This window comes from Diorhabda sublineata, chromosome X (genome assembly GCF_026230105.1).
Source record: "Diorhabda sublineata isolate icDioSubl1.1 chromosome X, icDioSubl1.1, whole genome shotgun sequence".
Lineage (NCBI taxonomy): Eukaryota > Metazoa > Arthropoda > Insecta > Coleoptera > Chrysomelidae > Diorhabda > Diorhabda sublineata.
The window spans coordinates 24466939-24491780 of NC_079485.1; the positions used below are offsets into that span (position 1 = coordinate 24466939).

General features: G+C 31.2%; 3 protein-coding genes across 14 annotated transcripts in view; 1 reads left to right on the forward strand and 2 right to left on the reverse strand.

The window, feature by feature from the left end:
• LOC130450706 (endophilin-A) overlaps positions 1-3515 on the reverse strand; it is a 120066-nt gene extending 116551 nt beyond the window's left edge. For 11 of the 12 annotated variants that reach the window (XR_008910609.1, XM_056789278.1, XM_056789270.1 and 8 more), the window contains exon 1: positions 3334-3494. The gene's annotated coding sequence lies outside the window, so the exon portion shown is untranslated. Of the gene's footprint in view, positions 1-3333 lie in introns of all 12 variants that reach the window. The other variant, XM_056789284.1, reaches the window with a different exon arrangement.
• Positions 3516-3626: 111 nt separating this feature from the next.
• LOC130450711 (protein KRTCAP2 homolog) lies at positions 3627-7317 on the forward strand. Its single transcript, XM_056789289.1, has 4 exons — positions 3627-3801; positions 3855-4073; positions 4431-4497; positions 4772-7317. The coding sequence occupies exons 1-4, from the start codon at positions 3798-3800 to the stop codon at positions 4887-4889; spliced, it is 408 nt and encodes a 135-aa protein (XP_056645267.1). The 5' UTR covers positions 3627-3797; the 3' UTR covers positions 4890-7317.
• A 3183-nt stretch (positions 7318-10500) lies between these two features.
• The window catches only part of LOC130450709 (kinesin-like protein KIF21B), a 73905-nt gene continuing 59563 nt past the window's right edge, over positions 10501-24842 (reverse strand). Inside the window, exons 5-9 of the mRNA XM_056789288.1 lie at positions 15556-17482; positions 15075-15406; positions 14838-15001; positions 13584-13778; positions 10501-11377 (exon numbers count right to left, since the gene is read on the reverse strand). Coding sequence (XP_056645266.1) covers positions 11365-11377; positions 13584-13778; positions 14838-15001; positions 15075-15406; positions 15556-17482 — 2631 coding nt within the window. The 3' untranslated portion in view covers positions 10501-11364. The remainder of the gene's footprint in view (positions 11378-13583; positions 13779-14837; positions 15002-15074; positions 15407-15555; positions 17483-24842) is intronic.

The window sequence follows — 24842 nt, forward strand, 5'->3', positions numbered from 1 at the left end:
GTGATAGTTGTATCGTTTCGGACGAGTCATAGAGAATCCATGTATCCTCACCTGTCACAATGGATTTCAAAAAATCTTCTCCATCAGTATTGTCACGGTCAAGAAACTTTGAGGCTACACCCATTCGCGAGTTTTTTGGTTGTAAGTCAACATCGTTGAGTCCTAGCGAGCGTAAACTTTTCTTTAGCGCCACTTTTTTGAAATGATAGAGTGCAGGGCAGATCATGGAACTTCTGGTAGTTACATCGATAATTCACTTATAGTGATACTTCGAGTATCTCTAACCGCTTGGTCAATTCGCTGAAAAATGTCTGTAGCGACAGGCTTGTGTCTTTGACCCTCTTCGTCATCAACATCAATGCGACCATCTTTAAATTTTCGATACCATTCACGCACAAAGCCATCACTCATAAAGATGGCTCATACATCGAGTTATTCTTCGATGAATTTCCGCCTTTTGTCTGCAAAAAACAAATAACAGCTCGCAATTCACACTTGGTGGAAGAATCAATAGCGACAGCTATGTTTATGCTGCAACTTAACAGGAAATGACCTGTTGGAATCACCAGTAACAGAACGTTTGAGCGGGAAACATACACATTCGCTTACTATGCACCCTAATCACTTGCCGTATTACTGATCATCATAATGTGTAAATGAAGGATGAAAAAAAAACAACCCTCGTAATTTAAAACCCTCAAGATTAAATGTTAGGCTTCACTAATATCTTCCTATATCTGCCCATTTTCCAATTTGTTTCAAGAATTGGGCAGAAACTGCCTGTTCTTTCTCATTCGGAATTAGTCCTTAATAAAATATTTGTTTTTTGTAAGGGCTGGGGATGTAACATGTCACACTCACTCTCCCAAACCATCTTTAACCAAACTAATTATCCAGCCAATCAGTAATCCTTTGTGTAGAATCAGTAGGGCAGCCTTCATGTAGAAATAAATGATTCGAATGTGGAATGAAGGAAGTTCATTGATAAATATTAACAGAATTTTTGAACACGCTGATTTAACTTTTCGATGATTCCTAGCTCGTATGACACAGCACCCTAAACATTCATACAAACAATATTGTTTCCCAGGTCTTTTTAACAGATTAATATTGTTATTGATACAACTTTCTTTTTACTATGAAAGTCTTTGTTACAAATATTGGTTTTTTAAAATAAACATAAAAAATTATAGGTGACCGACGATTTTGGAGTTTGATATAGGGATCTAAATGTTGATTCTAAACAATCTATTTTAATATAATAACTTTTTGTCTTATTTGCTACACAAAAGGTGATTGTGGAGAAACATAGGTTTTTGAAAATTTCCAAATACTTAATTTTGGGAAACTAAAATAGTTTTAGAAATAAGCCTTCAACTAAGCAGGGCTGGACTCTAAAAAGTGGAAATTTAAATTGAGAAGTTTTTATCTGTTACAAAAGTCGTTTCATCTATCTAACGAAATTTAACAATAATTTTTATTATAAATATCTAGAAAATTTATAAGGCTCTATCCCGATAAAATTTCCAATAAGGTCTCAATTTGTGATGCTTCATTTTTTTATACCAACTTGTCCACTAAAATAGATTGCAAAGCCAGCCCTGTTGTATTAATAGATTACAAAGTTTGGCGGGTGCGCGGGTACAATTCCCAGAATAACCAATTATATATTTATATTTTTCATATGCCAGTTATTTCAGTCCATTGTTAAAAACTGTTTAAATGAATAAAAAAATACGATTTAAAGGAATTTTCGAAGTCGATTTTGGGTACTTCGGGTTATTTGAAATTCCGCACACTTACTGAGGACGATAGGAGAAATTAATAAATTCGTTCTAAGATCTGATCAGTTTATCAGGATACTTATTTTCTGATTTCTTGTAGTACTTCCAACTACTAAGAGACGTGTTTAGACATTTCATAATCAAGAAAAAAAAGCGTTATTTCAAGAAAAGAAACTTAAGAACCACTTATCTGATCAAAGAAAGTTAGTTGGCGCGAATATTAGCCACATCTTGGATAATTTATCGACTTTGATTATAAAAAATGGTTATTTGACATATTAAAAAACACGCGACAATAGCAAACCAAATTTAAATTGGAAAAATAATTTTTTAACACTTCTAATAAGAGCAGAGTGATTGATAAAAAATTGAATTTCAATGTAAAAATCGCGGGGTGCTTTTAAGATATTTTAAAATGTCTACTACTATCAGTATTCATCAACATAGACTATTTATATAAATATACATTCAACGCTTTGTTATATTAAAGTATTTTATTAATCACTGTACCTTTATTTAAGGCGATAAAAAAATTATTTATGAATAATATACATTGGATTCGCTATAATTTTTTGACATGTGTTTTTAAATATAATAAGAAAGTTTTGTATACTTTATTTTCTCAATGTTCCCTACGTTTTATGGCTTCATATCTTATCTGTAACTTGATATAGAATATAAATGTTGATTAAATATAAATTAAACTGTATTTTCATCAAATTTTAATTTTTATACATCTATATTTCTGTTAAAAAAGTACAAGTCTTACTACTGGTAATCTAATTTCTAAATACACCATCAATTTAATTTTTTATCAATTGTTCATATTAAACTAATGATTCTATTTCAATGTCATACATTGCCCTATATTAAGGAAAATAATTTTTGATTAAATTCATCAGTACGAAATATTAATTAATTTATTAGATACGTCAACATTTTATTTCGTTGAATGCTTTTATTGTGACTATTTTCGGACTCTGAAAACCCGATAAAAACTTTGATTATTTAAACTTGAATATTTTTACTTACATTCAACTATTGATATTTTGTTCAAATATTTGAATATATTTAGATAATACTTAAATTATGTAAAGTTATGTGAGTATTCTTTATAAAAGTATCGAAGAAACCGTAATCTACTAATTATGAAATAGGTGTAATTGTAGGTAGAAAGTCTTGGTAGCAGTTTCACTTTCATTGAAATATACACTCTGTAATAAATTAAGCTTCAAGATCAACTAGATAGATAATTCCTTCAACTGAACCAAGAACCTTCTTTTCCTAATTTATCAATAAAACACGTAGGATTTGTTTATATAAATATCACCTTCATTCGAGAGAATTGTTTTATAAGTGAGTCGAAATTTACCAATGACAATGGAAATGATTTCTCATTTAGTATATATCAAAATATTACAATGAAGTTGTGAAAAAAAAGAAGTGAATATTAAACTATTAAAGTCTTAACATAATAATATTTCTCGTTCTAGACTTTTGGACCCACGGGAAGACCATACGAAAAATTTATTAATTAAAGATATCTTACCTTGAACTGATGGAATATGATAAATCTTCTGTCGGTAATAATCTGCAAGCATTAACTAGTTATTTATATTTTTTCAGTCACCACTGTAATTCGATTCACTTTGATAAACTCAATAAAAACGATTAAAAAGGTCCGAATCAAACAAACATCTGTCAGAAACTGACAAATGTCAAACTTTAATTAACAAAACTGCTGAAAAGTGAAAACTGCATAGATGATGTACCAATTTCTGCGGTAAATACTTCCAAAATAATTGTAATTAATCCACTGTCCTACAGATGTCCCATCTAAACAGTTTAGGTTATGGTCACAGCAACTGAGATCTATTGAATTCTTTAAAAGAAGAAATTTATTATAACCAACAAATTTGACATTTTGTCGGGTTGTCGGTTTATCAAAATTTGATAAACGTATACATCGTTTTCAGATTTACTTTTTTTTGTCCTATAGGGGATTATATTAAAATGGGTATTTCTTCTGTGGTATTCAATCACGAAAATATTTAATTAAATATTTTTTAGCTGTGGCGACTGGAACCTCGTTGATATTGGCTTCAATAAGCTCTGTACTAATATTTTCTGGAATGCAGATGTTCAAACCTTGGTTCAGTTCATCACAATTGCATACACTTTTTGGTGGATATTTGGGTTCACTTTTCTTTGTACTTCTTCTCACAGCAATAGGAAACTTGGAAACCTACCTCTTTGGAAAGTCATTTCAAGTAAAATTGTTTCCTGAAGGTAAGATATTCTCTACACTTTCGGAATTACTGAGGAAAAGTGTGGTATTAATAAATAAGTGTACTATTTGATATCTATTAATTTCATATTGCTGTATTTGTTTGCCACTAATTTGTGGAATACAACATAGTTAGAAGGTTAACAGAATTAAAACTTAGATACTTTTACTACTACTAACATGGACCCAAAAAAATTGTGTGTCTTATTTAATTGTCTTTGTAATTATTCTGGATATTTTCTCTAAAACCCCACTCTGTAAGTTTTTATAAAGACTAGTATAATAAATGGTGTCAAAATATCTATTGTTGACTTTCTATTACATTGGAATACTTGTTGATTTATCACTTAATGTTTTAGTGTCCTTATCCTTGTTGATCTCTATATTGGCTTCAGCAACTATTCACAGAGTTTGTGGAACATCTTGGTAAGTGTAAAAATAGTAATAAAACATTGAATTACTATTATTTTGTTTATTATCAGAAAAAGCAATAATTGAATTCATAATACAATGAACTAGTATTTCTCAACTGTCAATTAATGAATATTTATGTTTACCTGTAAAATTAACAAAAGTTGATGAAATTTAAAATTTTTTTTAAATTCCATATAATTTCGGAATAGCTCAAAATTCCGATCTTTTTGAAATTGTTTTCTTCTTTTTTTATTTTATTTTATGTTAATCTGTGTAAATTTTTTAGCTTGTTGCTGTCATTGTGCGCTCTCTACTATTTGAACAAGTTTTCCCAGAGGGTCTACACAGTTCAAACTGCCCCTCCTGTCGTACAAACTGGGAAAAAGAAAAAAAATAATTCATAAGTTTCTGCAATCACTCTCAATATAAGAAATTAGTATTAAATGCCTTTTGATGTTTAAATGTAAACAGTTTTCATAAATTACATAACTTTTTGATTAATACAAAATTTTTTATATTAACATCATTGCAAAGCAACTGGAATTATCTTGAAAATAAGTTATTATTAAAGCTTCTGAAAAGATACTGCATTGATGGACAAAGGCAGTTTTAGGAGAACTTGTTAAAAATATCTGTGGTTGTTTCCTTTTGTTGTATGTGCATTTTTTAATTAGCATCAAAATTCAAATTTTTACAAATCAAATTATGTGTATATACAGCTTAGAAATTTCTGTATATAATACTATATCCTAGAAAATAACATTTATATTGACCACATCGTTTACCATAGCAGCACCAATAACTAAATGTTAGGTCCTACCTGCCTTTCATAGGTTCATATCTTTCTCAAAAGACAAGACATTTAGTCCAGTAAACAACGCTTTTTACCTCAGATTTTCATCAAGATGCATCGATTTGCTTGAAATTTCAACAGTAGATAGTTCATAGTTAATTGTGGGCGGCAAAGGAGCCGTTGAGCACATATGCCTTCAGATAGGTCCGTTATAACCCACTTGATGTTACCAAAGGCCAATATACTTTGAGAAGCCAGTCCGGCGCTTTAGATTGAATCCTGTGATACCATTGGGCAAGTTTTAATGCTTGCCTAAGTGTTTAAAGCATGGTCGTTTGAGTGCAGGGCACTCACAGATGACGTGGTCCGCGGTTTCGTCCTTCATGCACCAACGGCACTCCAAATCATCCGAGATTGCGTCTTAGATGGCAGTGTCCAGTTAGAAGTCCGGTCACTAGTTTAATTTCGCGCCTGTTTAGTTGGAGCAGTTGTTTGGTGTGGGAGGCATGAGGTCTATCTATATGTGCCTTCTGGGCTCACCAGTGAGTTTACCAATCCCAATCTGGTGAGTGAGTCTGCCTTTGTTGCCCTATGACAAGGCACCCAAATGAGCTTGATCTTGCAGCCATCACTCACCGATTCTCTTGCACTCCAGCAGTAACCTAGAGCACACCTTTTCAGCTGTTATGGCTTCTATGGAAGTTATACTGTCTGAGCAGATTGAGATTACTGTGTGCCTATAGTGATGAAAAAGATTTGCTTATTTTGGGGTGTCCACCACAGAAGTCTGCCCCAACCAAGCCATTCCTTCTGAAGCCTTCTGTTTTGAAAAATTTGATAAGTGGAAAATGGTCAATTTTACGAAAAAAATGTATTGAATCATTTTTAAAGAACTTTAAAAATTCAAATGAGACTTTGTAATACATAAAATAAGGTAGTTATAACGAAAAGAAGATAGAATCCCCTCATTTCATGGAAAAAGAACGTTAATTCTACCTTTGATAATGCCACCTAATTGAAATAGAAAGTTATAAATTTGCAAATCACTTTAATTGTATACAAATAATAGGATCAAGAAGTTTAAATTGTTTAAAGAGCTTGATTCTAAAAAAAATTATAGTTGCAATGGATAAAACATTTATTAATTTTTTTATAAAATAGTTTTTTACTAAAAATAACTTAACAATATTGAAGATTCGTTAAAACTGCTAGAGAACGAAAAGTTAGGTTTTAAAAAAAATTGATTCCTTTTTTAATTTTTTTCCTTACTTCAGAATTAACAGATATAAACTTTTAAAGTTCACAGTAGCATGTGATTGATGCCGTTTTGGAGCCGTTTGAACATTTCCCTTTTATAAAGAGTTTAATGTATTCCAAACCGTGTTAGCCTAAAAGATCATAAATTTTTCTACAAAATGGTTTTTTAAACGACTTCTAGTTCGAAAATTAAAAAGAGTTATACTCAACTTTTTGCAATTTTTAAGAGAGAAAAATTTGTGATTTGATGAAGAAACATTTGTTGTTAAATACAATAAAAAAACATTTAATATAAATTAACCAAGATAAAGTACTATAATTATTTTTTTTCAATTTTATCATAAAGCGGCTTAGTTTTTAAGAGTTAAAAAACTTAAATAGTATTATAAAGTATCATGCGATCTTTATTTTAAACCTACAAATGTTTTTTTAATTTTCTAAATGCTTTAACTTTTATTTAATTGTATTTTGAAAATATTATATTTTACCCTTTACATTAATTTGCACATATTGGCATAGGTAGATTTTGAAGTGATGGTTTAATAGAACTTAATTCCAAAATTTCAGCAAATCCATGTGTCTTGATGGAATTCTGAGATCACACCATATTTTTAATGTTCTTCACTGGACTAAGTGTAATTGTGGGTATAATTAGTGTATTCAGTAATAGTATTGATAAAGGATTACAGGTTGGGAGAAATTATTTAGGTGGACAAATTAATCAACTTGTATAAATACTCATTTATTAAAAAAATTGTATAATAAATCATATTTTTCTCCTATTGGATGTTAGTGCTTATTATTTTTCAGAACATCCTGTAGGAATTACATGGATTAATATAACTTAACCATTAATTTAAAATATTCGACATGCATATTTGGACTACTTTACATTTAGTTAATAATACTATATTAAATTTGTTATTAAAAAGGAATATCCACAATATCAATAGAAAAAATATTTTTATGATATATCCATATTAAAAATATTCAAATTTTGTCTAGTTTTGGAAGACACAAGATATACAACATGGTCGGGAATTATGTAATCTGTTTTCTTAACCTGAATAATAAGGAAATATAGGGGGGTGAATTGAGATCCCTATTTTATTCAAATATCTATCAAACAGCTTTGATTTTGGATGTAAGGATATTTTATTTCAATTTATCACGTCTACCTTGTAGTTGTGGAAGGTAACATCACGACACATTTTATTTTAATTATTTGAAAAAATTATAAAAATTGTTTTCTCAGACTGAACTACCATTTATTTAAAATTTTATTATACCATAGTTAAATAATCACTGCTAATAAATGAACTTTTAAGTTGGTTTCTCCTTTTTTGAAGTTTTAGAAATTACATAACATAACGCTGCTCCAGGAAAACAAGGACAAAAATGTAATTTTTTCCAAATTTAACTTTATTGCAGAAAAATACTTGAAAACATATTGTTTTTGGAGGAACAACGACATAACTGTATCACGAATTCCCTATATATATCTTCAGGATGCAACAATTGTAGTTTGTATGGGTTTCTGTAAAGTTGTAAGGGTATATCTTTAGTGAAAAAATAACATAAGTGTAAATTGTACCAATCTACCTCCAACTTTATTGGGTTTTAGTTCCATAAATATACTTTGTGTCAATATTTGTCAGAAATTTGGGTTTTTGTTTTTACGTAAGTGTATTTTGCGTCAATATTGGTTGAAAATTTTATTTAAAAGGCCGTTTTTGTGTCTTGATAAAGTTCAACTGTTTTACCCAAAAGTTACTTAAATAAAAATATTTTAATGTTAAATAACCCTAGAAATGACTATTTTTATAACAGACTACGGCAATTTAGAAAAAAGCCAATAATGAATGAGAGGACAAAGACAATTTTGCAGCTTTCTAGTGTACGAAATGCAATTCAAGAGAATAAGTAAAAAGATGGTAACATAAATGTGTTCCAACTTGTTCAAGGGACATCTCAGAGGGTTGCCTACCATAATTTCAAACGGATTATTACCAATAATCATGAGAATAGAAATGAGGACCTGCTGTGTAGTTTATATTAGTATTTTCCTGAAAACTTGGAGCCACTTAAACTTAGATTGTATTGTAAAAATATGCTGTAAAGGAAGAAGAGCATTTGGGAGTTTTTTCGATTTTTCGCCAGGGTCTAACGACAATTATACACCCTCTTCAACTATATCGGTAAGTTCGGAAAGATCAGGAAAACATTGCCTCTGAAAACAATATTCGACAAGAAAATACGACTAGCTCCTATATTCCTAAAATAGTGAAAAAAGAGGAGGAATGAGGATAATTGGGCAAAAAATAAAATAAATTAGAAAATTCCGGGGAAAGTTATTACACAAAGTCCTGAAAAATGTATTGAGGCACCATGTTCAGACAAATGTGTTCAGAAATGTTCTACGAAAATCTCAGACGAACAAAGTAACACAATTTTTGATGAATTCTAGGCACTATCATCGTTTCAGAGACAACGCAATTTTCTTAGTTCGTGGGTAGAACAGTTGGTTTTAAAATATAGAAGACTAAATTTTGCTTTTTATTTTCATGTCAATGGTCAGAAAGTACGAGTATGTAAAATATATCTTATAAATACCCTCGGTATTGCCGAAAAAATTCCTCAAATGGTAATTCAATCCAAAGCAACTGGTACCGGAATTATTGCAGAAAGACGGGAGGGGAAAACATGAGAAACATGCAATGTTGGATAAAGACATGAAAAAAGTCTGTATCGGACCATATTAATTCAATCCCCCAAGTTTAAAGTGGTTATGTACTAATTCCAAGTTTGGAGAAATAAAGAGGCAAATACATAAACACTCAATTGGTTTAAATTGCTTTTTTTTTCAAATAAGGCTTCTGAAACATGACTCATGACATGACCTGACCTTTTGTGTCTTCTGCAAAATTTTAATTTTATCAGTTAAGCCTTTGTTTTACCGGAACAGAGATATAACAAACTGAAAAATTCTATAATATTTTGACTTCGATAGTATAGAAAACATTTAGAAAAAATTGTCGATTCTTGATAGTAACCTTAAAAATTCTGTGAATATATTTATACTGATTAGGATAACAAACTAGGAAAATAAAAAGTAAAGTAAAGGCAAATGACGAATAACTGTGACAAAATAATAGTTCAAGCTGGTTTTGTTCATTGAAATAATGAAAAGCTTCAAATGAATAGTTAATTGTATACTGAAGATGAGAAAAACAATAAATGTTTAGATACAAAACATTTTTAGTGAATGGAAAGAAAACGAATTCTCTTTTGAAAGCCTTTTTCTTTCAAAATAAGCTGTGTCAACTATTTAAATACTAATAAGAATGATCATTTGCAAATTGTTTTAAAATAAATCTGAATCAATTTGGATTTATTAACTTATAGCCAGACCATGTAATTTGTAACTTTGTTCATTAAAGCCAGAACGAGATTTCAATAACTGCAACCCAATCTACAAACACATAAATAAGAAAGATGGTAGGGATTGAATATGAGAAAGTTTAGAAAGATTGTAGTGAGAAGATACCACGTAGGGGGAGATGGGGTACATTGATACATGGGGACATAGATACAGTCAATATTCATAAAAAAAAAACGCTTTAGACGAGCCATCCACCACAAATAAGGTTGTAATACACGCACAGCGCGGAACAACGTTCACTCGACGACTACCTGCTGGCACATATAAACCTGTTTCTGATGTTCGCAACAAAATTTTCATAGTTTTCTTTCTGATGTGATTCTTCCAATTTATTTAGTGTGTTATATTAAGACATTTGATAAGTATCTGTAATAACAATACATAGACTTGAATTTTTTGATTATTAATTGCTTTAATTTTCATAAAATATTTATTTCGATTGTAGGAAGCAGAGGCATATTGATGCTCTCGGGTCACATTGATACTTATCAATTAAATGTATGTGTATGTAAGAATTAATATATTTTTATTTTCTTTTTAAAAAATTTATAAATTTAAACGCAAAATGAAGAGAACTTCCATCAATGAAATTTCTGTGGCTTCTGCGATATCTGACGTGCTAGAAGGAAAATTATCAATAAGAACATCAGTCGATGGATTTAATTTGAAACCTGCAACTCTGCAGCATAGAATAGAAAAAAAGAAGAATAAAGATAGCGAAGGCGTGAGTTTTTCATCTAAGTGTACCTTCCAGGAGATATTTACTACCGAACAATAAGACCAACTAAATGGTTATATAATAAAATTCATTCATGTCAATAACAATGCTGACTTAGATTGGATCTTTTCATTTAATGAGACTACCGTTGAAAACTTTTTTAATAATTTAGAAGATGTTCTCCCAAGATATAATTTTGCAGCTAACTGTATTATTTATTTCGATGAAACCGGCATTACAACGATTATGAATACTCCAAAAATATTGGCAGAGAAAACTCAACGTCAAATCGGCAGAAATGTCTCAGCGGAGAGAGGCGAGTTAGTGACATTAGGAGGAATGGTTAAGATATATAAAAAATTTCACATTCAGCATATCAGTTCTTTCTTAATTAATCGAATTCCATAATAATACAAAAGTTTTATCATGAAATTAACCTTTTTACTGTGAATATTCCTAAATATGTAACAATACTTGATTTGTTTATTATTTGTCATATAATAATAAATAAGTAAAATAACAAAATGATTAAAAACAATAAAAATAACAGCAGTTTAGTAGCATTAACGGATGTAATTACATGAAAACTATTTACAAACATGTACTGAAATATGTTGTCATTGTTTGGAGAGTTATCTTCACCGGATGAAACTCTGACTTCATGGATCATCAGGAATTCAACCTGTACATATAATAATACTATTAGGAAGAAAACGCAAAGATTATCATAATTTTAGATTTTTTCAATGATAGTATTTCAAATAAAAAATTTCTGTATTTGTGACAATTATTTTTCCATTTCCAGTAGCATCACTATTTACAATAGAACTTTTATAGAATTTTTCATAACATAAACTAGTTTACATTAATATACCTTCCGCCAAAAAAGTATAGCATCACTCATAAAAATGGCAACATTACTTACAAAATCATCGTTAGTAGAGTTTTATTATTGTTACACTACTAGAAACAACAAAAATGCTAAAAAGAGACAAGAACATATTTTCCCATCATTAAACTGCAACAACTTTTTGTGATTTTTCTAAGGCTTTCGATTGTGTTATTATCATAATATTTTAATTAACAAATTGCAGTAGTACGTTTTCAGGGGAACACCTCTCGCATGGTTTAAGTCATACCTCACAAACAGAAGTCAGTTTTTAAGTGTTGATGTCTTTTTGCAAGCCAATAGAATGTGGATTGCCCCAAGGCTCAATACTAGGCCCTATTTTGTTCATTATGTTTATAAATGACATCGTCTATCTAGACATCAGTGATAAAATATGTCTTTTTGCAGACGATACTAGTTTTTCGTGAAGCAGCCATGATATCACGGCACTTCAAGGACCATATCTAGTGACCTAATCACACTTAAATCATTGTTGCGATTCTAATCTTCTGTGTGTCAACCTTTCTAAAATTAAAGTTTTATCATATAAAAATACATTGCAGCGTTTTTTATTATATAACACCACCATTGACGTCGATGAATCTGTAAAATTCTTATGGCTTATTGTAGATAATTCCTTGAAATAGGAGCTACATATTGCCGCCTTATTATGCCCTTATTGAGTCGCATCTCCGATATGCCCTTCCCTTCTGGGGTACGTGTGGTTCGACTCAATTCGAGCGATTCTTCACACTACAAAAGAGAGCTGTTAGATATTTACACAGACTAAACAGCCAGGCTCACTGTAGGGACTTCTTTAAAAGATTTAAAATTCTCACTCTTCCTTCCTTATTCATCTTTAAATTCGTTTGCCTAAATCGTAAGCATGCTTCTCCAATTTCAGAAAGATTGTTGCACTTAGGAACGCAGAGCATAACCTTTACCTACCTACTCTTCGTTCAGAATTAGTTAAGGGCTCAGTATTTTACAATGCAAAAAAATGCACAATCACTTGCCAATTGAAATCAAATTTATATCATCTTTTCCCAAATTTTGCAACAATCTGAGGGCATATTTACTGGAAAGTGCGTTCTATTCTGTAAACTACTTTTATTCTAATAATAATATTAAATTCCGGGCATGCCGCATACTGGTTTAATTTTGCTATGGACTTATATACTATATATTACCTATAATTTTGTTACTCATTGTGATTTCTTTTGTATATTGAAATTTTATTCTATTTGTATCTTTATTTAGTTATTTTTGTGTTTGTTTTGTAGTTTTTACAAGCTTTTGTCTACAAATTTTTTTGAAAATAAAGCTTTTCTCTCTCTCTCTCTCTCTCTAATATAATTTATCTTAGATGTATATGGGATAAATTAGTCTAAAGTGGATTTTCAAATTTGGTTTACATTTATACTCATCAAATCGTTATTTGGATTAAATAGTCGTCTGCCAAAGTTTTTTCTGTTTCAATCATCATTCCATCATCCATTCCCCAATTATCAAATTAACAATTCAACGCGAATTCTATTTGAAAAATAAACGATTATTCAACTTCCTACCTGAACATTTTGTGTGTAGTTTCTCTTAAATATCCTTATTACCCTACTATATTGCCAATTCGTATATTCTATATTTTAATTAGCAAGTACTACTCTTTCATTGTCTATTCATAGTTTTCATTTTATCTTATTGGATCACTATTGAAATAATTATTTTCAATAATTTAAAAAATTACTATTAAATGAACTATATTCAGCTCGAGGTACTGTAGTAGTACTTCAGTACAGTAGTAGTACTGTAGGTATTGTTTCACATAGATCGAAAAAAACGTAATGTCATACAAATTGTACTAAAGTACTTTCTTTTCTTTACAAAAATAAAACTGAAAATGAATGATTAAATTGTATCTTTTTTGTTATAATTGTATCAGTATTAAGTGTATTGGTTTCTATTTGTATAAATAATAAAAATCGTTTAAAAAGTCACTAACTTAAGGGTTCCTGGAACGCTCGGCACTCTTTGTATACCATAATCCAATCTGAGAGTAGAAGCATCCTGGGAATGGGTCATATCTGGATGAGCTTGTAAGCCAAATAGCATTTCAGCAGGTTGTGCGGTTCGTCTTCGTATTTTGGATCTCGATTGTAATTGCGATTGGGATGATTGAGATTCTGGGATTGATAAACTAAAAAAATATAATAAGCATATGAAAAATATGAATCATAGACATATTTTTTGTAACAGGTGAGCTGAAAAGTACGTTACATAGCATAAAAATATCTATTTTTTTTATAGAATTTGATTTTATTATTTAATATCGTTACTTTCGAGGTCGATACAAGGCTTATAGCGGTCATACAATTTTTTGATACCACCGGCACCAAATTTCTGTTCACCAAGCACTCTCTTGGAGTCTGAGAACAGGGAAAAGTCGCTGGAGGCCAGGTCAGTAGAATATAGTGGATGCGGAAGCAATTCAAAGCATAATTCATGGTATTTTGCCACCTTTCTTCATCTTCAAATGGTGCCGTTTTTTCGCAATTTCGTCCTTCAAACCCTACGTAAAAGTATCTGCTTATGATTTTTTCCTTTTTAAGATAATCGATGAATGTTATACCATGCGCATCCCAAAATACTGATGCCATAACGTTGCTAGTCGACTTTGCGTCTTTCCTCGCTTTCGAGTCGGTTCATCACGTGTAGTCCACTCGGCAGACTGTCGATGAACTCCTGTATTAAACAATAGAGCCATGTTTTATCAATTGTCACATTCATGCAAAAGTTCGAGTTTATTGCAATTGAACATCTTCAAATATTACTCTAAATTTTCAATTAGTTGTTGTTTTTGTTCTATTGTAAGCTCGCCCGGCACCCAATTTAAACATAACTTTCGAATATCCAAATATTCACCCATAATATGTCCAGCACGTTCCTTTGATACCTTTAGGGTCTCAGCTATCTCCACCAGATTTACTTTGAGGTTATCCGAAATACTTTTGTGGATGACTTTGATATTTTCGTCGGTGACAGCATCTTTGGGACGCTAGCTTAAACTTTGTTGATTTTTCTGGGGCAAAATTCAAATAATGTTTACAAAGCAGAGTCTTAGCTTCAACAGTACTTTTTTTTCAAAAAGCTATGCTTTGTTAACACACGAAATACTTTTATCTATGTGTGCCTACGAACTTTACGGCCCACCTAATATATAAAATTCATTTTATGTTAGTGATAAAATGATACTTACTGCATTTCTGTAGGCGCAGGGGAAGAAGATCGAGACGAATTTGAACTTGTTGTATCATTAGTATTACTAGATATACTAGTAATGAGTTCCTTGGAGAAAATAGGAATTTCATTATGGAGTACATGATCTAATAATTGTCCTTTAACTTTGTTTTCTTGTTGTAACTAGAAAATACATAAAACGATACTGTTACTTATACATATTCTATTGACCACTTAGTCAATTCAATAGACTTACCTCTGACAAAGTTGCTTCGTTTTCTTTCAACTTTGCATCTCTTTGGGCAACTGCGTGATTTTGACTCAATGTCATGTTATACAATTTGTGTATAATGTATTTGGCCTCATCGATATCGTAAATAGTAGTTACTAGTTGTTGCAAATCATGATTTTCACTCGCGTCTTCAGTTTCTTCAATAGCCATAACATTGTGTTGTGTTTCACTAATAGTTTCTTGAACATAATTGATATTTTCTTTTATGTCTTCAATATAGCTGTCTAATTGTGTTACATCTTGGTTTTTTTCAACTGCTTGTTTTCTTCTTTCCTCCAAAGCTTCTAGCTCTTTGCCTATAAACAAAATATGCTATAAAACTAGTGGTTTAATCCGAGTATTTAAAACAGTTAAGCAAAATCATGGTATAAACAGTGTCCATTAAGTATTATTTTTGTTCGTTTATACTTAGATTATAAGAAGACAATCATACTATCATACTTACCTAGAACTTCTCTTTTTTCCAAGAAATGTTCCATTCTAACCTCTTGTTCCACCAATCCTCTCTTGCTCATGGCAATATTATTAATAACTTTCTCCACTTTAAGCCATTTCTGTTTAGCAACTTTTTCAGAGAATCCTTTAGTAACTCTCCCATATGCTTTAAGACTAAGTCTTCCTCGTTGATTTTTCCTTAGCACAGACACCTCTTCTTGTTTCCTTTTTAACACTTGATCCTTAATTTTCCGTTCATTTTGCATAGTTTTAATTACATTAGCATTTTTTCTGGATTCTTTACGCAGTTGGGCGATTTCTCGTAATCTCCTTAATTCTACTTCTTTATGTTTCTGAGATTCTTCTTTCATTTTGTTTATCAATCTTACTTTAGCTCTTTTCATTTCTAATACTTCGTTTTTGTATGATTTAAGTTGATTTTCGTATTGGCTTTGGCTTCTTACTAGCCTAGCATGTTCTTTGTGGGCAGCTTGGAGCCGTTTTAATTCCTTTTGCATGTCTGATAATTTTTTAGTGTATTCATCTTTGACTTTCTTTATTTTATCTGATGGTTCTGCTTGTGCGCTATAGTTTTGTAGAATTTTGTCTCTCTCTTCTTGTGTTGCTTGAATTTTAACTTGCAACTGTAAAAGTTTATCTTCATAATGCTGCCTCATCGTCTGCATTCGACGTTGTGAATGTTCTAGCTCATCTATCAATTTTTGTTTCATATCTATATCATTGGTTAATGTGATAAGTTCATCTTTGAGTTCATTATTTAATTCCTTTTCATCGCTTTCGGTTTCACTGTCGTTATCACCACTTTCCCCATCTGTTTCGTTTTCGAGTTCTAACGATCTTCGGTTTAACTCTTCTTTTTCTTTTTGAAGATCTTTCTTAGCTTTCTCGATAAGAGTTGCATTTTCTTTGATACTTGAATCCAAATATGCTATTTGATTTGAACGGCTAATTTGCTTTCTCAGCTGTTCACAAGTATTGGTCGATTCCATTAACTTCGCTCTCAACTCTTCTATTTCTTTTAAGTATCCTTGGATCATGTATGAAACATCTTGCTCATTCCCGGTGGACGCACCAATCCAGGCTCCTGTAGCTTTTTCTGCTAACAGACTCGTATTTTTGAGTGTTAATGTATCAATGGTTTCCTGCATTGCTTTAACTCTCGTTCTTAGATTATTCACTTCGCCTTGAAGCATATTATTTTCATAGAACATATCATTAACGGTTTCAGCACCATCTTCTCCAACTATTCTTTTACCCTGTTTATATTCAACTAATTCTAATTGTAATTGAGCAATTTGCTGCTTCAATTGCGCTATAGTCTTCGAACTCTTATCTTGATTAACAAAGATTTTATTTTTAATATTTCGTGCTCTATTGGCATATTTCAAGGTATTTAACGTTTCCATAAAGTCTCTGTCACTAGGACTAACACAAGCAATCATCACAGTCTGACTATTACCTCCAAGACTGTCTTGTAACAGCCTTGTAAGTTTTGAATCTCTATATGGTATATGTAGAGCTTTCTTTGATTTATCTCCTAAAGCTGAAATTACATTACCTAAAGCTAACAAACCGCAGTTAATTGAAATGCCTTCTTTTTGTCTTTCCCCAGTTGCACCTGTTCTCTTAAGTCTTTCAGAACCGGCAAGATCAACAAAATGAAATTTGGCACTAAGCGTTTCAAACTCATTGGTTTCATCTTCAGAAGGAACCAATCGTTGCTGCTTTATATGTAAAGTAAATATGGCATGCGAACGTGAGGACTGAGTATTCATCTGCGTGCTGGCAGTTGTCCTGGAAAGGGCTCCTAGTCTCAAACATTGGAGAGCATCCTCTGCTGATAGAACAGTCTTAAAAGTTACTCCCTTTACTTGAATACCACCATATGGGTCTTCGTGAATTTTGTAGACTTTATCCTAAAAAATAATTAATAGATGAAACCATTTTTAAAAAATTCAACATTTTGTTTTGTAAAATCGATTAATAGTTTTCATAAAAAATGCAGTAATATCAAACCTTTAAACCGGAAAACATGATAAGTGATCTATAAAGTCTGATAGGTAAGTAAGAAGACTGATTTGTAGATAACATGATCACCTTCATAGTAATAACTTTCCACAATAATATATGCGATTTTCCCAGTTTTATTTGAATCTTGAATCATCATTCGATCTATTGACCGATAATCTCAGTTGATTAGGACGCGTACAAGCTGCGCGTTAGTGTCGGTGCGCATCTTGATTACATCTTCCACCCTTTAATGGCATTCTTTAAATATTTTATGTCAACAAAATACATATGCACGGTTTATAGAATCATCAATAAACATTTTTAACACTTTAGTTTCAGTTGGTATAATTTCGTACAAAATTTGATCGCGACGTTTTGCTCGAGATTTATATTTCTTTATTTAAGTAACGAGCACAACAAAGACAACTTATATGGATATAGTAGGGTTACCACATTATGCGGTAGAAGTTTTGTTGTCCAGGGTTACCACAACTGGAGGTAAATTCGAGCAAATTAATTACTTGCTCTATCTACGGTTTCACAAAAGTAGTTTTAAATCCACTAGTAAATTCGGCCAAAAAGTATTACAGGTTAGGTTTCAATTCGTAAAATCGGTTGCTTACTTTCATGCTAGGTAAATAAATAATTTGTACTGTTTAGTTTTTATTTAAAATATCTTTCATTACCTATTTTAAACTTTTCAAATTTTGTTGTATGAATTTGCAATCTTTTGAAAATATGAGTATATCTATCTGATAGTTGTATACAATTTTCTTCACTCAATTAAAATATTTTCATAATATCTAATTGAGTTTTTTGGTTTGAAAATAACACCCTGAAATCTGGTCAAGTTTACGTGTAAAAATATTGCATTTCAAATTTCTGGCCGAATTTACCACACCAAAAATTCATCTGTCTACTATCTAGCCAAATTTACTACCGCCCACCACAAGCGCGGCATAAACTCGGTTCATTACTTAATTAGCTGCTTTCCATTTACACCAAAACTCAGATTATTCTCTTTTACTTCATAACTCAGTTCAATGCACGTTCCTTTTCACTCTCACAAGTTAGACCTAAGTGAGTTTTTACTAGTAATCTGCACAAGCTTGAGACCGTATGCTTTAGTGGGTTTTGTGAACTCAGATTGAAGGTGTGGTTGAAGACATCACGTTGTCAGATTTTTTCATCAAAATAAGCAAGCAGTTACACAATACTAAATTATTGCAAACAGTCATTGAAGTAAATAATCTTCTAAATAATATTATTTTAGTTACGTCGTTTCTTTTGCTGTGAGTAACAGACGGTTGGATCACCAATGATAATGGTGAATTTTTTGAGGTTATTGTGTATATTAACGCACATTACACGTTCCTTTTATTCACGGAGCAATGACGTCATTATCTGAGTATAAGATACTCACATAACTGTGTATCTCAGATGACTTAAATGTAAATGGAAAGCAGCTATTGTCAGACGTCCTATTAGTTTAAGAATTGCCGGTTTGGTCGGGCAATGTTGTTTTCATATAATATAAATGAAAAACTTTTTTAATATAAGAGTAGTGGTTTACAAAATTGATTCATATATATTGAGAAGGTGAAGGTTTGTATTATCCAAGATTATAATTCTTGCGAAAGTCACGCAATATCGTTATTATAAATCTAAACAAGTGCTTTGTGCGAAGTAAGTCATGCAAATATGCAGTATACAGTTTGTAAAATATACATATGAGATTCCTGTAATAATTCTAAAGATATTGTTAAAACATACAGCCAAATTACACTGTGGTTACAAATACTTGTGGATGAAACAAGTGTTATAATAGATATCGAAATATTATATTATATAAGCATATAAATAAAAAGAAATGTGATTAGTATTTAAAAATATTAGCTTTTTAAGAACTTATAGTGTTTTGACAATGTTTGATTTTTGGACCCAATCAATGTCGGTTTTCGCGCGCTATTGGTGTAGAAAAAGAAGTGAGAGGGCATGTGAGCAGTGTTTCTTGCATCGCTCGTTGTGTACGACAGTGGGTGTTTGAATATTACAGAGAGATAACGTCTTTCATATCATTTTTCACTGTATGAATCTGTGCAAAATGGCTATAAGAAGTTGTAAACGAGATGCTGACTCGTTTTGTTATATTTGCGGGCAATTTATTAAAGTGAGAGAGAAAACGTATGATTCAAGTACAAATTCAAAGATTTGTGAGGCAAATCAAGCTTACTTTAATCTACCAGTCAAAAAAAAGACAAAAAATGGGCTCCACATGTATCATGCAACTCTTGCAGATACAACCTTTGCGGTAAGTTCATTTTCTCTTTTTTATTCTGTTAACTATTTTATAATATCATGAACTAGGTTTAAGTTAGGTTACGTTTTATTGTAGGTTGATACCGAGGTGAGAAAAGAGCAATGAAGTTTGCAGTGCAGAGAATTTGGAGGGAACCAAGTGATCATTACACTGATTGTTATTTTTGTATTGTGAATCCACAGAGTGAATCAGAGGTACAAATTCAAAGAATACAACTTATCCTGACCTACCATCTACATCTGCTTCAACACCACATACAGAAGAAAATCCTGTACCTGCTCTGCCATTGTTGGTGATTTCAAGATGGTATGCTTTTTGACAGTAATGCAAGGTGGTTATACTGAACTGAACTACACCTTTGGGATAGTAGAAATGATGCCGCTCACCACCGACAAAACCATTGGCATGCACGTACTGAGGACGAAGTAGGAAAATACAATGTCAAACGGGAAGCAGTTGTCGATCTCAAAACTATATTAATGCCACTTTTGCATATTAAATTGGGTCTTATTTAACAATTTGTAAATGCTCTTAATCATAAGTCTAAAGCTTCCAAATATTTGAAAAATTTTTGTCCAAAGCTCTCAGAAGCGAAAATTAAAGCTGGAATCTTTGTTGGCCCTCAAATAAAAAAATTATGTTTTGTGATATTTTTGTAGAGTTACTCAACATCAAAGAAAAAATCAGATCAGTTTTAAGGCAATAGTTCATGGTTTTCTTGGAAACCATAGATCTGAAAAGTACGAAGAGCTGATCACTGACATGATGACGAATTTTTCTATCATGGAGTGTATAATGTCTCTAAAAATGCATACGTTACATTCTCAAATAGATAAATTTGAAGATAAAATGGGAACTTATTCGGAAGAACAAGGGAAACGCTTCCATCAAGACATAGTGGTATTTGAGAGACGTTACCAAGGCCAGTATACTGAAAGCATGATGGGAGAGTAAATTTGGGGGTTATAAAGAAAGATTTTTACCAAACATGACAGAAAGTGTGAAAAAAATTCATTTTCAACTCTCTTTACTCCATTTTAAAACTGTTTATTTTAGATATGTTTTAATAAATTATCTCTTTGGGGATTTTCTTTGTACGTTCATTGATTTTATACTCTTAAAAACAAATTCAGAAGTATTTTTTGTTCTAATTCTTATTTTTATGTATAAAAGCAATAAAAATAAGTAACGTATAATCCATGCGCAAAAATGTTGTAGACAGGTGTAATCGAATTATATCTTTCTCGAAACTGAGAAATTATGTTTTCTGAGGAAAACATTAGTAACACTATATTAATATATGTAAAAGGACTCGCATCTAAATTTGGAGTTAACACCAATCTTTTTATAACGTTAAATAACTGTGGGCGATTAGTGAGAGTTAATATGAAATCAGATCATTGCTTTTGTTATGTAGGAAGCAAATTTGACTTTATAGCGTTTATGATTATCTCAATATACTATGAAAAACGAACATATATATATATATATATATATATATATATATATATATATAGCATAGTTCAAAGCAATCTGTAAATAGAAGTTTAATATATTTTCTATTTAGTAATTGTTTAAAGAGGGTGACTCAGAAATACTGTTGATTTCCAATGTTCACTTTGTTTATTGAATAATTACTAAAATAAAGCTTTAGTATTCAAAGAACAGCTCATCGTATTCTAGTTTTAATCCAACGTCAGCAAGCTCTTTGAGACCTTGGTAAAACCATTGTAATCTGACTGTGCAAGTTCCGCTTTCGATTAATTGAACCTGGATCTTTCTTCATAAAACTTCATAGATTAGCTCGATCATCTGGAATAATTTCGAAGTTCACTAAACCTTCATAATTCCACCAGATAGACTGATTGATTGATAGAAATATCAACGTCAATTTGAATATTAATATTAATACTATCAAAAATCAACGAAAATCAAATGAATCAAAATCAATTATTTCCCAGACGATGAATACATAAGTATTCGAAAGCTGGGAAAACATATTAATATATCGGATCCACATAAACCATATGGTGTGGTTATATTTTTTTGGTAATTGCTTTTATTTTTGCTTCTCTCCACATTGTACCTCTTTTGTCTTTGTACCATGTCGTTTTAGGTCTCCCTCTTTTTTGTTTTTGCCTACTTTTGCTTCTCATACTCTCTTTACTGATCTTGCATCTTCCTTTCTTTATAAATGACCCCACCAACTCAACTGTCGTTACTCAATGAATTCCATAAGTGACATAATTTCCAGATCTTTCCGTATTTGTTAATTTGTTAACGTAACATTTTTTTTACACCTCTCATACGCCTCAAATATTTCATCTCTGCTGCTTGCGATACACTTTTTTGTCTATTAATGAGAGTCCATGTTTGGCAGCCATAGGTTAATATTGATCCGTAAGGACTTCTCTTTTATTTATTAGGCAGTTGTTTATGCTGTAATATGTGCTTAAGACATTTTTAATTCTCTTGGTAATTTCTGCGTTTTAATTACCTGTATTTTCTATTTGCGTTTCAATACATTTTCAACGTTTTAATCCTATATCTCTATGTTTATCGTTTTTTGTTTGAGTGCCCTTACTGCAGTCTTTTCTACATTTATTCTGAAACCAAATTGCTTGTTACCATCGCAAGTAACAATGCATCTAATAACACGATCATTTTACGGCAGTCATGAGCTGTTTACATACTTCTCGACATCTCGCTTGTATCTCGTTTAATGCGTATGACATTATTCAACAACTTTTACAGATCTTACCTGAATAAAAGTCAAAGTTTAAGTCGAGAATGTTAAATGGTTCATTCGGATGTTAAGAGAAGGAACGAATTATAACATGATACAATGCTTACCTGCGCATGTACCGTATTGGGAATGTGGCAAGGAAACGTCAAAGTGGACTAACTTTAATATATTTTCCAAGCTTTCGAATACTTATGTATTCATCGTCTGGGAAATAATTAATGAAGATTTCCTGTGATTTTTGATATTATTAATGTTTGTAAAAGTTTTTAAACTCATGAATATTGAATTTTGAATTCCATGAATCCGGAAAATATATTAAAGTTAGTCCACTTTGGTATTTCATTGACACGTTCTCAATAAGAAACCGCTCTTTTATATATTTATATATTTATTAATATTTATATATTTATGAAAACTAAAGCGGAATATTTGAACTGTTTTACTCATATCCAAATAATAGTCAATAGGTTTTATAACCATTTCTGGTCTTCTCTCTTCTGCAACAATTTCATTTCTCTTTAAATTTTTATTATACTCAGATATTGTTTGTTCCTTATTTATTTTCATTTTCTTATTCTATATCGCTACTACTAATCTCATTACTTATATATACACTTAGTACATTAAATTCCGTATCAATTTGTAAATTAAGCTCATTTGTACAAACACTAGAATTGATACTGAACACACTGTTTACACTATTATACACCAAGACTCACAATTATACTGTCTGACGAGCGTTTCGATAAGTTATCGTCTTCAGTGTCTGAAGGTAAAAAGTTTCTGAAGACGATAACTTGGTTATCGAAACGCGCATCAGACAGTGTAATTGTAGTTTAAACAGTGTGTTCAGTATGAATATTATTAGAATTGAGGCAAGTTGGGATTAAGATAAAATGAAATATGAAATATTTTTTTTCTTCAAGCGTATAATAATATCTATATTCTTTTCGTAGAAATAACCTATTCTTTTACTAATAACTAGTAACAAAATAATGAGGAACAATAGCAACTTTTTATTATGGGCGTTATAACCAAGTATGCAGGAAATGTCATTTAATTTGATGGTTTTCAGTTTTGAAAAGTGTTTTGTAAAAATGTCTCAAGGAGAAGAATTTCGATGTACACCTCCGTTTGAATAAAATATAGTATATGTATATGTCACTCGGAGCAGAAGACCCATTATATGTTTGGCCCAGTTTGCACAACCTCGGCTAACGTCTCGGCAGTGCAAGAATCGGGGCTCAACAATAATGATAGCCTTCTACTCCTAGTAACATAATTTTCAATGGATTAGCGTATCGTTGTTTTTTCCAATTCTGGTATGCCCACCAAATACGACCTTAAGCGCCATTTTTTGATAATAACTTCTTTAATAAAAGTTGGTTTGTGAACACATTTGTAATTTTTAACTAATACTTAAATAATTTGAGCTTCTTCTACCTTTTTTTATTAACACATTTCTATTTACGTTTTCTTTTAGAATTGCGATATTATCAGCAGGTAAAAGCGTTGACAATTAAGTTGTGGTATGATACGAAATGATCCTATAATCTAAGAAGAACCCGCATAATACTGAATTAGTACGGAATTTGATCCTAAAGCCTTTTTAAGAGATGATTTCAAGGTTTTTTCAATTCAGCGTCTTCTGTTGCACCATTAGATGCTGGAGAATAAGGAGGACTCAGTTATGTATTTGATATTGTTTTTTGCTAAAAAGTTTTCGAACTCCTCTGCCATTACTTGAAACTAAAGTAATTGGCAATACAAAAGTAGAGAAAATTTTTCGGAGAACATCTTGAACAGTTAAGGTAGAGCTAATGTTTGACATAAAAAAAATTTCAACCATTTTAAATAAGTACTACAAGATACTTTTTGTTCCAAAATCAAAAAAATAACATATGAATAACAATATATGATATCTTTAGAAGGTCCAAGGGAGTCCGATAATCAGCGAGTGTGATACTGGGTTGGTTTTCTATTGCTTTACTTGTAACCTCAATATCCCATTCAGATGAACGATCTGAATGGAAAACATCTTAAAGCGTCATATATTCAGTATTAATACAATTAAACCAACGTGCTGATCGGCTGCTTTAAACTTTTGCTTCCAATAATGTAACTATACATATTTATCGTATCCATAAAATTTATTATAAAAACACGTCTAAGTCGTCAAAAAACAGAGACAGAATGATTG